The sequence below is a fragment of the Pleurodeles waltl genome, chromosome 4_1, assembly GCF_031143425.1.
Source record: "Pleurodeles waltl isolate 20211129_DDA chromosome 4_1, aPleWal1.hap1.20221129, whole genome shotgun sequence".
Taxonomy (NCBI): Eukaryota; Metazoa; Chordata; class Amphibia; order Caudata; family Salamandridae; genus Pleurodeles; species Pleurodeles waltl.
The window spans coordinates 770,644,825-770,659,418 of NC_090442.1; the positions used below are offsets into that span (position 1 = coordinate 770,644,825).

At 46.2% G+C, this 14,594-nt stretch overlaps 1 protein-coding gene across 2 annotated transcripts in view; it reads left to right on the forward strand.

Annotated features, from left to right (window-relative positions):
* PPP6R2 (protein phosphatase 6 regulatory subunit 2) overlaps nt 1-14,594 on the forward strand; it is an 891,343-nt gene that overhangs the window by 207,853 nt on the left and 668,896 nt on the right. For both annotated transcript variants that reach the window (XM_069229423.1, XM_069229422.1), the window contains exon 8: nt 11,883-11,996. In XM_069229423.1, coding sequence (XP_069085524.1) covers nt 11,883-11,996 — 114 coding nt within the window. The remainder of the gene's footprint in view (nt 1-11,882; nt 11,997-14,594) is intronic.

Consider the following 14,594-nt stretch of genomic DNA (forward strand, 5'->3'; position numbering starts at 1 on the left):
TTGTCTCTGGCTGTAAAAATGGGGTCTAGGATGTGTCCTGCTGTGTGTGTGCGGTTGGTGACTAGTTTTTTGAGTCTGATGTTGCTTAGGTTGTCCAGGAGGTTGGTGGAGATGTGGTTGTTGTAGTTGTCTAGGTGGAAATTGACATCTCCTAAAAACGTGTGTTGAGTCGATGGCCAGGGGGGTGGCGATAAAATCGGTGATTTTCTTGCAAAAGGTGAGGCCTGGGCAACTGTACATGAGGGTTACCCTGATGGTTCTTCTGGTGTCTGTTTGGATAAGGAAGTTACGGTGTCCATGAGGTGAGGCGTCTCTTCCTCGAAGTTGGTACACTGGATGCTGTCCTTATGCATGATGGTGATGTCTCCTCCATGCTTGTTGTGGCGATCTTTGTGAATCGTCTTGTAGCCTTGCGGGTTGGCACAGGTGATGTTGGGTGCTGAGGTGGGTGTGAGCTAAGTCTCGGTGATAAACATCAGGTCCAGGCTGAGGGTGGTTATGGTGTCCCAAATTTCCGTGGTGTGTTTGCTGAGGGAACTTGCTTTGAGCAGTAGGCATTGTAGTTGTTTCTCAGGCTTGGAGGGTGGGGGTGTGGGGTCATTGACGTCTTGGTGTAATAGGTGTAGTGGCACTGGTGGCAGGCGAAGGGTCTGACCGTGGTCTGGGGGATGGTAATGCAGCAGTTGTTGTCTTGGTTCCTGGGGGCCAGGTCCCGGAGTTTGGCGGCAGAGTATCAGCGGATGGTGGGGAAGCCAGGGTGTCTGGTGCTGGGTGCAGTCCAGGCGTGGTGGGTGCAGACAGGCTTGCCTTTCTGTATGCCAGTGACACTCCCGCTGAGCAGTTTCGCTGCAACTGCCATTAAGTTGGTCCTGGGGTGGGAGGGGAAAAAGCAGGAAAAATAGCTGGAATGCAGGAAGGGGAGGATGGCAAAGCGCAGCCCCAGAGAGGCAGCAGCAAAAAGACCAACCTGCAACCTATGTAAGCAGAGTTGGCAGAGGCGACCAGAGTGACCATCACTAAGTAGGTCCTAGGGTGGGAGGGGCACATTGGGAGGTGAAAAAATGGGAAACAAATGGCAGGAAGGCAGCGGGTGGTGGGGGGTTTAAAGCACAGCAAAAAGACCAACCTGCAAGCTACTAAGCAAATTTTGCAGAGGCGACTAGGCTGCAAGGGGAGCTGGTGCAGAGACCTGCTCAGTGGGGTCACGCTGCAACCGCCAAAAGTGTGGGGGGGGGAAACGGAGTGAGGGGGGCAAAGTGCAGCACACAGGGAGGCAGCAGCAACACAAAGACCAACATGCAACCTTCTCAAGCAGAGTTGGCAGAGGTGACCAGCGCAGCAAGGAGCTGGTGCAAGTACCTTAGTAGTGGCATTAAAAAAGACGGGTGACCTTAAGCTTTGTGTAGATTTGAGATCTCCTAATAAGAACATATAGGTGAATTGTTTCCCCTTACCAAGGACTCAGGACATGTTGGCACAGTTGTGGGAATTGAATCTTCTCCATCATGGATCTCAGAGTAGCTTACCTTCAAGTGCTTGGTAACCTTCATTATTCCATTTAGGGCATTTCACTTCTTGCGGGTGCCGTTCAGATTAGCTTTGGCAGCACCTGTTTTTCAGATGCTAATGTACCAATTGTTGGGGGAGCAGAGTGGTATGTTAGCATATCAGTACGATTTACTGATATATTCTGACTCTGTCCTGGCACATTTACTCAAACTTGGCTAAGTGTTGAGTATTCTTGAGGATCCTCGTGTTGCAGTGAAAAAAGAGACGTGCAAATTTATGACTGAGAACGTAGACTGTTATGGGGAACACGATCTCAGCTCATGGGATATTACCTAAGGAGGATCTCTTGCTGACGATTGACAACTGCTCGTCACCATCTCATAAGGACCAATTAAGGTTGTTCGTTTGGCTATGCGAGTATTACTCTTGTTCTGTGCAGAAGTTTGCACTTCAGGCTGAGCTTTTGCAAAGGTTGCTGAGGACTGGGGCAAACCTAGTTTGAGAGGAGGAGCAAGTGGAAGCTTTTAAATGCTTGAGTCTCTGATTATAGCGGCTCCAGCCCTGCAACCTTTTAAAGGTGGTGCACCCTCTATTGTTAATGTAGATGCCAGTGGAGTGGGGATTGGAGCAATTCTGAGTCAGATGGTGGAGGGCAAGGAAAACACGATTCTCTTTAATGCATATCTTTCTAAGGCTGAGATGAACTACAGCACCATAGAGAGAGAGGCCTTGGCTTGTGTATGGAATGCACGTCATGACCACAAGCCGGTAGTATACCTTTGGAATGATGAGACCTTCAGCATTACCATTCTTAGGTTAACTGGGCTGTTATCCAAGTTGTACGAGTTTAACATCAGGATGAGGCATGTTGAGGGAAGGAAAAATTGTAGGCCGGATTTTCTCTCTAGATGTCCCACACCATGCACCTAGGATGGAATGAAGAGTGATGATGTGAAATTGTGATTTACCTGTGTAGGTGGCTGGCTTATGGTGTACACCTATGGTGTGGCAGCCTATACTGAGCCCAGGCAACCCTTAGTGATAGTGTTTAGGTGTCCAGATTGCAAATGCTCTGTAGGGGTAGCTGTGGTGAGGATCTTAAGTCTATCCAGGAGGAGTGTAAAGCACTTGCAATACCACAATAGTCAGTCAGTAACTGTTCACGCTAAAGAACCACACCAAGTGTTACTAATATAAAGTATTCTTTATCACAACACTAGTACTATACTAAAATTGGTATATCTCCACTTGGAGATATCAGCACATAAAATATACAGTTAGTGACCAGCAAGAAAAGAATAGAAATCCATGGAACCCTATTGGGGGGGGGGGCAATCCATATACTAACAAAGTGGTGTAAGAATGGTGGTGCCCAGCCAAGTTAAGTGTGTTAGAATCCATGGGGCTGAGGGAGTAAGAAATGACCCAAAGAAAGTACCAGAAATCCCACAGGCGCCTGGGTGCAGTGTTTTTATCGAGTCAGGGGTCTCATGGGCTAACACAGGGCTGTCGCAGTTGTATTTTTATGGATCCAGGGCCCTTCCCAGTGGACCCCAAGGAAACCACTTGCACAAAGAAGTTTGGAGAGTGCCCACACCCGTGGATACCCAGAAGACCGGAGTACCTACGCCAGGGATCCCAGGTGCATAGGGGTGAAGTGACATCGGAAACCCTTGTTGAAGTCAGTGGAAGCCTCGATTATCCAGCTGCTGTTGCGAACCGTGGGTCAGGTCAGTGGAACCCAATGGTGGATTCAGGTTTGAAAAAGACCTGAAAAAGAAGAGGGCAGTGTCCAGACCACTCTGAAATGTGCAGGTAGGCAATGCCCACCCGCTTGGAGGTGAAGTTCCTGCAAGATGGTAAAGGAAGAAGTCCAACTGCGGAGTCCATGGGATGCCGTAGATTCTTGTAGTCGCCCACGAGCGGTCCCAAGTCAGTCGCCGGATTGCAGGAGGGTCGTGGCCAGCAGGGCCACTAACAAGTCTTGGCAAACGCAGATAGCTGACGCAGGTTTTTGGGGACCAGCAAGGTCCTAGTGACTCAACCCTTGCAAGAGAGTCAAGGCAGGCCTTCATTAGCGAGTAAAGCTAGCCGGAGTCAGAGGAGCCCCCATGAGTGACTGTAGGAAGTTGGCTCTGTATATACTATCTCAAAGTAAGAGATAACATGCACAGAGTCCAAGGGTTCCCCTTAGAGGTAAGATAGTGGGAAAATTAGATAATTCTAATGCTCTATTTTGTGGTAGTGTGGTCGAGCAGTAGGCTTATCAGAGGGTAGTGTTAAGCATTTGTTGTACACACACAGGCAATAAATGAGGAACACACACTCAAAAGACTTCACTCCAGGCCAATAGTTTTTATATAGAAAAATATATTTTTTTAATTAATTTTTAGAACCACAAGTTCAAGATTTGAAGTAAATACATAAAATGCAAGGTACTCCACACAGGTAAGTTAGGAACTTTGAATTAGAGCAATAACATATACTGTTTTTGTTAAAATAGCAATAAGCTATTTTAAAAGTAGACACAGTGCAAAAAATCAACAGTTCCTGGGGGAGGTAAGTATTGGGTAGATTGTGAGGTAAGTAAGACACTTACAAGTCTCAGTTCCTGGGCATAGGTAGCCAACCGTTGGGGGTTCAAGGCAACCCCGAAGTTACCACACCAGCAGCTCAGGGCTGGTCAGGTGCAGAGGTCAAAGAGGTGCCCAAAACACATAGATGCCTAAGGAGAATGGGGGTGCTCCGGTTCAAGTCAGCCAGCAGGTAAGTACCCGCGTCCTCAGGGGGCAGACCAGGGGGGTTTTGTAGAGCACTATGGGGGGGACACAAGTAGGCACATAAAACACACCCTCAGCGGCACAGGGGTGGCCGGGTGCACTGTGGAAGCCTGGGTGTCACTCCTGCACTGAAGTTCGGTCCCTTCTGGTCCTGGAGACTGTGGGTACAGTGCTTGGTCCAGGCGTCTGGTCCCTTGTTACAGGCAGTCGCAGTCAGGGGAAGCCTCTGGATTCTCTCTGCATGCGTCGCTGTGGGGGCCCAGGGGGGTCGTCTCGGGCTACTCACGGGGTCGCAGTCGCCTGGGAGTCCTCCCTGTGGTGTTGGTTCTCTGGATCTCGAGCCGGGGGGGATCTGGTGCAGAGGGTGAAGTCTCGCGCTTCCGGCGGGAAGAGTGAGGTCTTTGAAAGTTGTAGAAACGTTGCCAGAATGTTGCTGTTTCTTGAGCAGAGACGCTGCTCATGGGAGTTTCTTGGTCCTGGGGTTCAGGGCAGTCCTCTGAGGCTTCAAAGGTCGTTGGTCCCTGTTTGATGAGTCGCTGTTGCAGGTTTCGAGACAGGCCGGCAGGACTGGGGCCAAAGCAGTTGTCATCTTCAGTCGTCTCTTGAGGGCTTGTAGGTCAGCAGTCCTTCTTTAGTTCAGGTTGCAGGAATCTGATTTCCTGGGTTCTGGGGTGCCCCTAAATACTAAATTTAGGGGGGTGTGTAGGTCTGGGAGGGCAGTAGCCAATGGCTACTGTCCTGGAGGGTGGCTACACTCTCTTTGTGCCTCCTCCCTGTGGGGAGGGGGGGTACATCCCTAATCCTATTGGGGGAATCCTCCAAAACTAAGATGGAGGATTTCTAAAGGCAGGGGTCACCTCAGCTCAGGACACCTTAGGGGCTGTCCTGACTGGTGGGTGACTCTTCCTTGTTTTCCTAATTATCGCCTCCAGCCTTGCCACCAAAAGTGGGGGCAGTGGCCGGAGAGGCGGACATCTCCACTAGCTGGGATGCCCTGTGGTGCTGTAACAAAGGGGGTGAGCCTTTGAGGCTCACTGCCAGGTGTTATAGTTCCTGCAGGGGGAGGTGTGAAGCACCTCCACTCAGTACAGGCTTTGTTCCTGGCCACAGAGTGACAAAGGCACTTCCCCCCATGTGGCCAGCAACTCGTCTGGTTGGTATTCAGGGGGCATCTCTAAGATGCCCTCTGGGTGAATGTTACAATGAATTCCACACTGGCATCAGTGTGCATTTATTGTGCTGAGACGTTTTATACAAAACTTCCCAGATTTCAGTGTAGCCATTATGGAACTGTGGAGTTCGTGTTTGTCAAACTCCTAGACCATATACTCTTATGGCTACCCTGCACTTACAATGTCTAATGTTTTGCTTAGACACTGTATGGGCATAGTGCTCATGCACATATTCCCTCACCTGTGGTATAGTGCACCCTACCTTAGGGCTGTAAGGCCTGCTAGAGGGGTAATTTACCTATGCCACAGGCAGTGTGAGGTGGCCATGGCACTCTGAGGGGAGTGCCATGTTGACTTAGTCATTTTCTCCCCACCAGCACACACAAGCTGAGTGGCAGTGTGAATGTGCTGAGTGAGGGCTCCCCAGGGTGGCATAAGACATGCTGCAGCCCTTAGAGACCTTCCCTGGCATCAGGGCCCTTGGCACCAGGGGTACCAGTTACAAGGGACTTATCTGAGTGCCAGGGCTGTGCCAATTGTGGAAGCAAAGGTACAGTTTAGGGAAGGAACACTGGTTCTGGGGCCTGGTTAGCAGGGTCCCAGCACACTTTCAATCAAAACTTGTCATCAGCAAAGGCAAAATGTCAGGGGGTAACCATGCCAAGCAGGCATTTCCTTACAGTGACCCACTTGCAGCAGGCACAGGGAGCTGCACGGAAGCCTCAGCAGCACAACAAAACCGGAGTCCCATGTTGTCGGAGCTGCAGAGTGGAAGCCGATCTTTGAGTTGCAGACTGCTGGAGGCTGGGGCTGCTTGGAGCCTGAAGATCCCCTGGAGGAAGAGTCAACAAGCCTTGGCAAGAGCAATAGTACTGGTGCACAGGGGTCTGTTCCAATGGCTGTAGCAAGGGCCCACTGTCTCCCAAGTTGGTCAGAAGACAAGTAGGAACCAAAGAGGACCACAGAACCACCACCTGTGAGCAGAACCTTTTCATTGTCTTTGGGACAGCAGGGTCCACCAGACGGTCATTGGTGTTTTGAGGTACCTGCGGATGCAGGGGAGTGACTCCTTCACTCCAAGGGAGATTCCTTCTTGCTTCGTGGATGCAGGCTGAGTTCTTGTGACCCTAGAGGATGCACACCCATGGATGTTGCAGAAATCTTGCAGGAGCTGGCGAAACAATGTTGCAGTGGGAACCCTCCCAACTGGATACAGTCTTGTTTCAGTTCCAAAAGCAGACCAGCAGCGGTTATGGGGGCCAGGAGCAGAAGATGCCTTGCAGAGAGTTCTTTGAAGAGTCTTGCACGATGAATCTGGGGACCCACCCTTGGGGGAGCCCTTAAGTAACCCTGAAAGGGATTGGTCATTCTCTCAAGTGACCCACCTTTCGGAGGGGCCAGGGAGGTCATCAACCTGGACTAACCAGTCAGGTCCTCCCAGGGTCTCTGCACATCTTATTTTCAAGATGGCAGAATCAAGTGGCCACCTGGCAGAGATATGTGCACCTCCCTAGGGGAGGAGCTTGACGGGGTGGTGACGCCCCTGTCCTTTGTGTGGTTTCACACCAGAGAGAGAACCGGGGGTTCCTGAACTGGTGCCAACTGGATTATGCAAGGAGGGCTCCAAAGCAGTCTTGTGGCGCTCAGAGGCCACCCCTGCCCAGAGACACCTATTTCAAAGGGAGAGGTGGTCACACCTCTCCCTTGCAGGAAATCCATTGTTTTGCCTTCCCCTGCTTGCGTGAGGCTCAACAGCAGGAGGGCAGAACAATATTTGGGGTCAATAGCACCATGAGCTGGCAGCCAGACTCCGTAAGGCTGCACAGGCAGAACTGGATGATCCTCTAAGGAACCCCGAGAGTACATGGAATCATGCAACTAGCACTGGAATCGGTGTAGTTGCATGATTCCAACATGTTTGATACCATGATACCATTTGATCGGAGAAGCAATTATGTAGTTGGAGCACTCGTATTGACCAGTGCCCACTACATACCTTAAGATGGCTTCCCTGCACTGAAAAAGCCCAGGGAATGGAGTCTGGGGTTTGTAGGTGAGCCTGCTCATGTAGGAGTACCCTCTCACTTGGGAACATGCACCCTGCCCTTGGGCTTCTCGCAGTTGGACTCTCACTCCTAGACAAGACTGCTGGTTTAGGGATGCCAGTACTTTTCTTTGTAGGTGATTAAGCCACTACTAAAACAAGTCGCTGCTGTTGGCCCAACCCTTCCGGCTCGCAAGCAGTACCTCACCAAAAACCCAATCAGTAAAAGGTGATTTCTGGCAGCCTTACGCAAGGACTCTCGATTAGGACATCTCAGAGGAGTCGTAGTGGAACTGAAGTTACCCTTTTCTATTGTTAGCAGTAAGTCTGTCACTCACAGGCAATGAATGAGATGCAGGAAAGTTTTCAATAGATTCATTGAAAAGACTGCAATCTACAGTAAAATGCATGAGGTGCAATTATTATAATGACAAACAATAAAAGAAGCATAATTGTGAAGATGAGTTGTGAATACAAAGACCCCCACCTTCTTGTAATAAACATGAAATGCTAAATCCCTAGTATAGATAAGTTAATCGCTAACCTAATGAGAGCTAGGTGTGATAAATGTAATCTACCAGTACCATGTCCATGAGATGCGCCCCCCAACCCTTGTTACCTTGGAATGAGGTCTCTAGGTCAGACTCAGTGATGACACAAAGGTTGATTTCTGCAGCAAAGTGACGCGTAGTGTAAATGGCACCTGGAAGGAATCCCTCTGATAACCTTGTCTATGTGAGATGTATTTATACAGATCATGTAGGACCCCTCACGCTGGTGTGTTCCCAGACAATTGATAAGGAGTCAGACTTGGGGTGGCTATTATGTAAACAATCCCCGTGAAGTGTACATTATGTTCCTGTCACACGTAAGTGAGAAAGGGACATAATGTGAAAACCTACGTACATCACTTGATTATGACGCTGATAGTGACGCTTTCACAGTGTGACACCGATAACGCAAATCAAAACATTTTTATAACTTTAAACAATGGCAGCTATCTTAAAAGAAATACTCAAATAAATGGACTAAAACAGAGCATGCTAAGTAGGTTAAAAGTCACTAGGTGATGGTGGCACAGGCCTGCAAGCCAAAGGCTAAGCTAACCTCCTGAGTCCCAATAAAAACTAAATGGGATTCTCTACAGGGCGAAGAGCCTACCAGAGGGGTGACTTGCAGTGTCTAAGTGCAGTGACCATGATATAAGGCAGGACTTGTATCTTAAGTGAAAGGTGCATTCACTATTTCACGCAGGCTGCAACGATAGGCCTGCAGAAACTGTTAGCATGGGCTCTCATGAGTGGCATAATGCATGTTGCAGCCCCTGGTGTACCTATACCCTGGATACTTAACTCCCATATACTAGGGACTTACATGGTGCACCAGTATGCCAATTGTGGGGTGTAAAGGTTTACCAGCAACCAAATTTAGAGGAGATAGCACAGACACTGGGGTCCTCATTAGCTGGATCCCAGTGTACTATAGTATAAACACACTGACACCATCCAAAAGGGGGATAATCATGTCAGAAAGATGCTACTTTCCTACATGTACACTTTCAGCATATGGTGCTGAGGAACAGGGGACTGTATCAATGATTGCTGATCAATTAAAACATTTAGGGGTGTGGGTAAAGCCTATTCATTGCAGGGAGCCTTTAACGTTTGAATTACCAGTACCCCAAATTTGATTTCCTTTCTTGTCCTTGATCTGAAATCACCTGTGGGGATTGGTAGTAGTCTTGCCACTGGATAGTTATAGTTAGGACCACACGGGAGCAGACATGACTTCCCTGCCCATGTTCATATCTGCTCTCACTTGGTGGGAGCTCTTAAAAACGCACATTGTTCCTGGCTGGTGGGAGGAATGCTGGCTCCTGCAGCATGGTTGGATCTGACTGGGCCTTAGGCTCATACCCCAAGTTGCTGTTTGGTGGGTGCCCTGGGGCACCCATCTAAAAGAAAGAAAGGCCCGTGGGGATGATGTCCCCCAAGCCTAATGAGGCTCTAGAAGGAGTGGGGGCAGGTGCCCCCTCTTCTTTACAAATATATTTAGGCCCCAATGGTTGGGGTCCCTGGAGCCTTTATTGGCATGGGGAAGGGGACCATGTGCCACCTCCTCTTCACAAATAGCTTTTGGCTCCAGGGGATGGGGTCCCTGGAGCCACTATTGGCCCAGGGAGTGGGACCGTGCATCCCTGTCCCTTTTGTTTTTTTAGAAAACAAAAACACCCTGAGGAATGCCATCTCCAGGGCCAAAAGTGGCTTTGGGTCGTGCCAGTGGGTTTGGTTACCCATGGGGTTTGGACTCCGGGCATGGCCACAACTTTGTGGCCAATCCCACATTGCACATGCTCTTTGGCCGTGCGAGCCGGGGGGGTTGGCTTTACATATGATAATTAAACATTGCTTTATGTTTAAAAAAAAAAAATTATCCAAGAAATATACTGTAAAAACAAAACAAAAACAATGGTAAAGTAATGTTATAGTTAGGTGCAATTTCGGTGACTAAGTAACGTTACAAACTAAAGAGAAAAAACACTGTAATTCAAAAGTTTTCTCTATAATTATAGAGTAACCATAACTCAAGCCCTTGCCTAAGGTTAAAGTAACATTATAGTTATGTAAAATTTTAAACTAAAAACAAGCATTTGCAATGCAGTGGGTCTCGCTTTTGCTTGAGTTAGAGCTATTAGCATTGTAAATTCCTCACTGGACTTTTCTTGCCACATAAATGGAAAATGAAAAGTAAAACAGTTGACATAAGCAAGCCAATTCAAAGCGCCACGGCTTCCATAAACAGAAGCGCGAAGGAGAGACAGAAAATGAAAAAGAAGTTCACTCGCAGTCAAACGTATCTGCAAACTTGTAATTATTCTTGTAACCAGGCGATAGCCAGGGTGGTAACAAAACTGCCCCAAGGAGGGACAAACGTAAAGCATTTCCCAATGATGATAAAGGATTTTTGAAAGCCAAGCCCATGAACGAGTGATAGTGATGGGTGTGCGGTGGGCGTGGTTAAAAGGCCACAGATATATTACAACACATCCTAAAAATAATACTGAAATTCACAGGTTAATTATCTCTATTACTAAAAAGTAACTATAAATCACGCCCTCGCCATGCACAATTTTCTCATCAGTAATTTCTGTTCCAGTGATATTATCAATGATGTCATAGAAGATGTAATGAGTGATGTAATATGTGGGGTAATTAGTGCATGATGAGGGTGCAAGTTATAGTTACCTTAGGGCACAAGTCATAATTACTTGAAAACTATAATCAATGAATTTCACTTTTTTTTTTGTAGTTTAAAAAGTTAAGCTGACACATACACACACACATACACACACACTCACTCACTCACTCACTCACTCACTCACTCACTCACTCACTCACTCACTCACTCACTCACTCACTCACTCACTCACTCACTCACTCACCCACCCACTCACCCAGCCACCCACCCACCCCCAAACCTCCCTGTGGGAAAATTTCACTTTAATTGTGCCATTCACATTATGGACAGGAACAGCAGAATCAGTCTTTCTTTGCAATGCTTTGTTTTTTTCTTTTTTTTAGCTCAAAATGCATGGTCGTGTCAGTCATTGACATAAGGGTGCATTTCATGCTAAAATATAGTCCAAAGTGACACATTTGCGTTTTGCATAATTGCATGTAATTTCGCAGATATTTTGTTTAACTACGTGAAAGCAAATTACGAGAATTTCACACAACCTAAAAAGGATATGTTTGTGCGTAGAGCAGGGCAAAAAATATACACATTTGTGCATGTTTTCTCCATGGAGAGCTTTGCTATCCACATGGCTGATTTGTATAGCTTGTTTCTAAACTGCTAGAGGCCACAGACCCAGTCTCATTTTACTTTTCAGTAGAAACGCTTCAAATTCTAAGTGGATTTGCTTTAATATGTGCATTGTGTTTAATTATTAAGCTGTACAATCAAGTTTTAATCAAACAGCTTTTTTTTATCAGGGTACCTGTTACGATTATACCAAAGCCACAATCTGATATTATCTTAATTGGACAAAAGTTTTGGGCAAAGGCTTTTTTTTTTTTTTTTATAAATGTCTTGATGATCTTTTTATGTTCATGTTTTTTTGTTCCACACAGTACCTTATGTCATTGTGCAGGATTCCTTTCTCAACCATCGTTTTGTTTGAAATCTAAGAAGGACCACATACATTTAGGTTTGCTGGTTAAGCTGATTTTCTAATGCATACACCTGGCTGTAAGCTTGTGAATGGGAAGATAATCATTAACAGTAATTATTCAGGAATTTACAAATATGAGGGGGAGTTATCCTCAGTGGATAACTACTACTACCCAGAAGTAAACTTTTCTTGTTTATTCACAGGCAGGAGTGTGTGGAGCAGCTCTTACGGAACATGTTTGATGGAGAGAGGACAGAGAACTGCATTGTGAATGGAACACAAATTTTACTCACTTTGCTAGAGACTAGGAGGTCAGGGTAGGTTCTTTTGACATTTCTTAAGAAATGTGTGTTATCCGCATGTATCGTTATATTTGTATAAAGGCCACTGCTTGCCCTGTGTAACCAGGCAGTGTATGTTGTTATGGCTTTGTATGTTCATAGCAAAGTACTTATACACAGGTTTTTACATTACTACTTTGTTTTTGTGATGTTTTGTATTTATCCTGAGTTTGAAAACAATGAGAATTTATTTTGTGATGTTCATTGTATCATATCACAAGCAGTGCAATCTGCAGTATAGCGTATTGTACTGCAGTCTGTGCAGAACTGTGTATAATGCATGAAAATATGCATAAAAAAGTGATTGTCACACAGAGTTTCGAGTAGTCTGCACTACATTAGTTAAGTGTATCCAGCTTAAAGCATAATTTTTGAGAAGATGGACAATGATTGTGCCATGCGTTTTTCTTGGTTGTTCCTGCAGAACAATTCGATTTATGGTCCAGTGCTGAGAATAATGAAATGATTACAATTTAATTTAACTTAAAACAGCTGTACCAATATGTGCTGAGCATGTCACTGTCATGTCATGTGCCTGTTACTGTACCAGTGACACACTTTTAGTACTTAATCTTTGTGACAAAAATGCAAGAATGAAAAATTATATTGTTGTGCTATATACATAAGTATATGCTTTATATGTATCTTAGACTTCACAGGATTTCACTGCTTAACATGTATTGTTGTTTTTAAATAATGCCGGTTTGATTGAGCTTACAGTACACTTCACATTGGGAACTGGGTAACTCTGTTTTGCGCAAAACTTGGGCAACATTTGTACAAACTACACCACATTATGTATAGCTTCCAGGAGTTTTAATTTTTTGTTTTATTGGAGATGAGAAGTTTGGTACATAAACGTCAAGAGTTCTGTTGCTAAAACTTGTTTTTTTAGGTCCTGAAATGGGCACCTTTCAGGTCTGGCATTAGGAATGACCTTTTGATTTTACTAAAATTGTGTATAATATACTTATTCATGAATCAGTTCTGTTATTAAAGCCACAGAAAGGCCTATTGTAACACAGCTGGTCACCCTCAACCTGGAGGACAGCAGCAGAACTGAGGCATTTTATCTGAAAAAGAACTCAAGCAACCCAAGAAACACCCCTCCCCCTCCCTTCTGTCTCCTTCACCTGCCCCCCTTCCTTCAAAAAGTAGAGCTTAGTGGTCAGGGATAAGACTCAATTATGTCAGGGATAGTTAGAGCCGGTAGCCTGGTATTCTTATGTGGGAGTGGCAGTCAATGAGGGATCAGAGGTACGCAGCAACCAAAGTAATTTCAGGTAGGCCGGGCATGTTAATTAATTGAATTCAGTTGAATGAATGCATATGAAGAGCATCCAATCTGTAATGTAAGAATCTGCATTCTGATCGACCGCAAGTGATAGCTTTTCCATAACCAGTATGAACCAGAGTTTGTGTAGCCAGATGAGTATTGAGGGCTCTTGTCTGTTTCCAAGCGGGATGATGATTTCTTGGTGTGCCGCACCTAACTCCAGTTCCATGTATCCCCCTTGGTGCAAACGGAGTGAGAAAGTGTAGGGGTTGGGTAGGCCAAGGAGTGTATATGCGGGAAATGTGGGAACGAAGTGTCGAAGGCACAATCAATGTTGTTAAGAGCTTGCTCCCAGAAGTGAGTGAGTGTCGGGCAGTACCCTAAGAGGTGAAGCAGCGTCCCCTTTCTCCCGCATCCTCACCAGCATTCTTTAGAACATTGAGGGTGCTAAGAGCCAAGTCGTGCAGGGGTTAGGTACCAATAAGACCCAATTTTAAACACTATTTCAGAGCTCGACATGTTATGCACAGTATGTAGATCTCTATAGAAAATGTCGGCCCACTTGTCATCTGAAAGTACCCTGCCTACCATCGCTTTTGACCCGCAGAATGATTGCTAATTTCGCTTTGACCTAGCAGAGCATACAGCTCAGTGATGCGAGGCGCCTGTTGTTTTTCTTGAGCAGTAATAATTTTTTCAAAGGGTGTTAAAGGGTCTCTCCACATTTGACGTGACTGAAGGCTGCCGCACCCAATGGTGTACCTGAAGTTATTGGGTGCGATCTGCCTCTTCCAAGCCATGCTCAATTTTTTTTTTTAGATGTTCAAAGGGGATGATCCCTTGGGGATCAAACTTACACCCAGACCGTTTACATCCAAATTCTTGCCATAGTCGAAACCGGTCTGGTTGCAGTCCAGGGGTAAAGTCTGGGTTAGCTAAAATTGGTGTCATTGGGGAGGGGAAGGACACTAATCCTGTCTTTGCCATTAGAGCATCCCACACACAAAAAAATGATTCAGTAACTGGCAAGGAGTAACGACCCCAAGCCCTGTGCTTCCGAAGAAACCAGGGCTCTTTCCAGATCTGTGAACCTGCCATGGCCCGATCCATGAAGAACCAGTAAATGTCCGGCTCCATTCCACTAAGAAACGGAGCTGAGAGGCTTGATAATATCGGAGTAATGAGGGGGACTGATATGCCTCCTTCGCAGATAGGGCGATATATGTTTTGAAAAGTGAGTATTTTTCCTCACCAGTATAAATTTATTAATGTAATTTTGCATTGACCTAAGGCAGTGG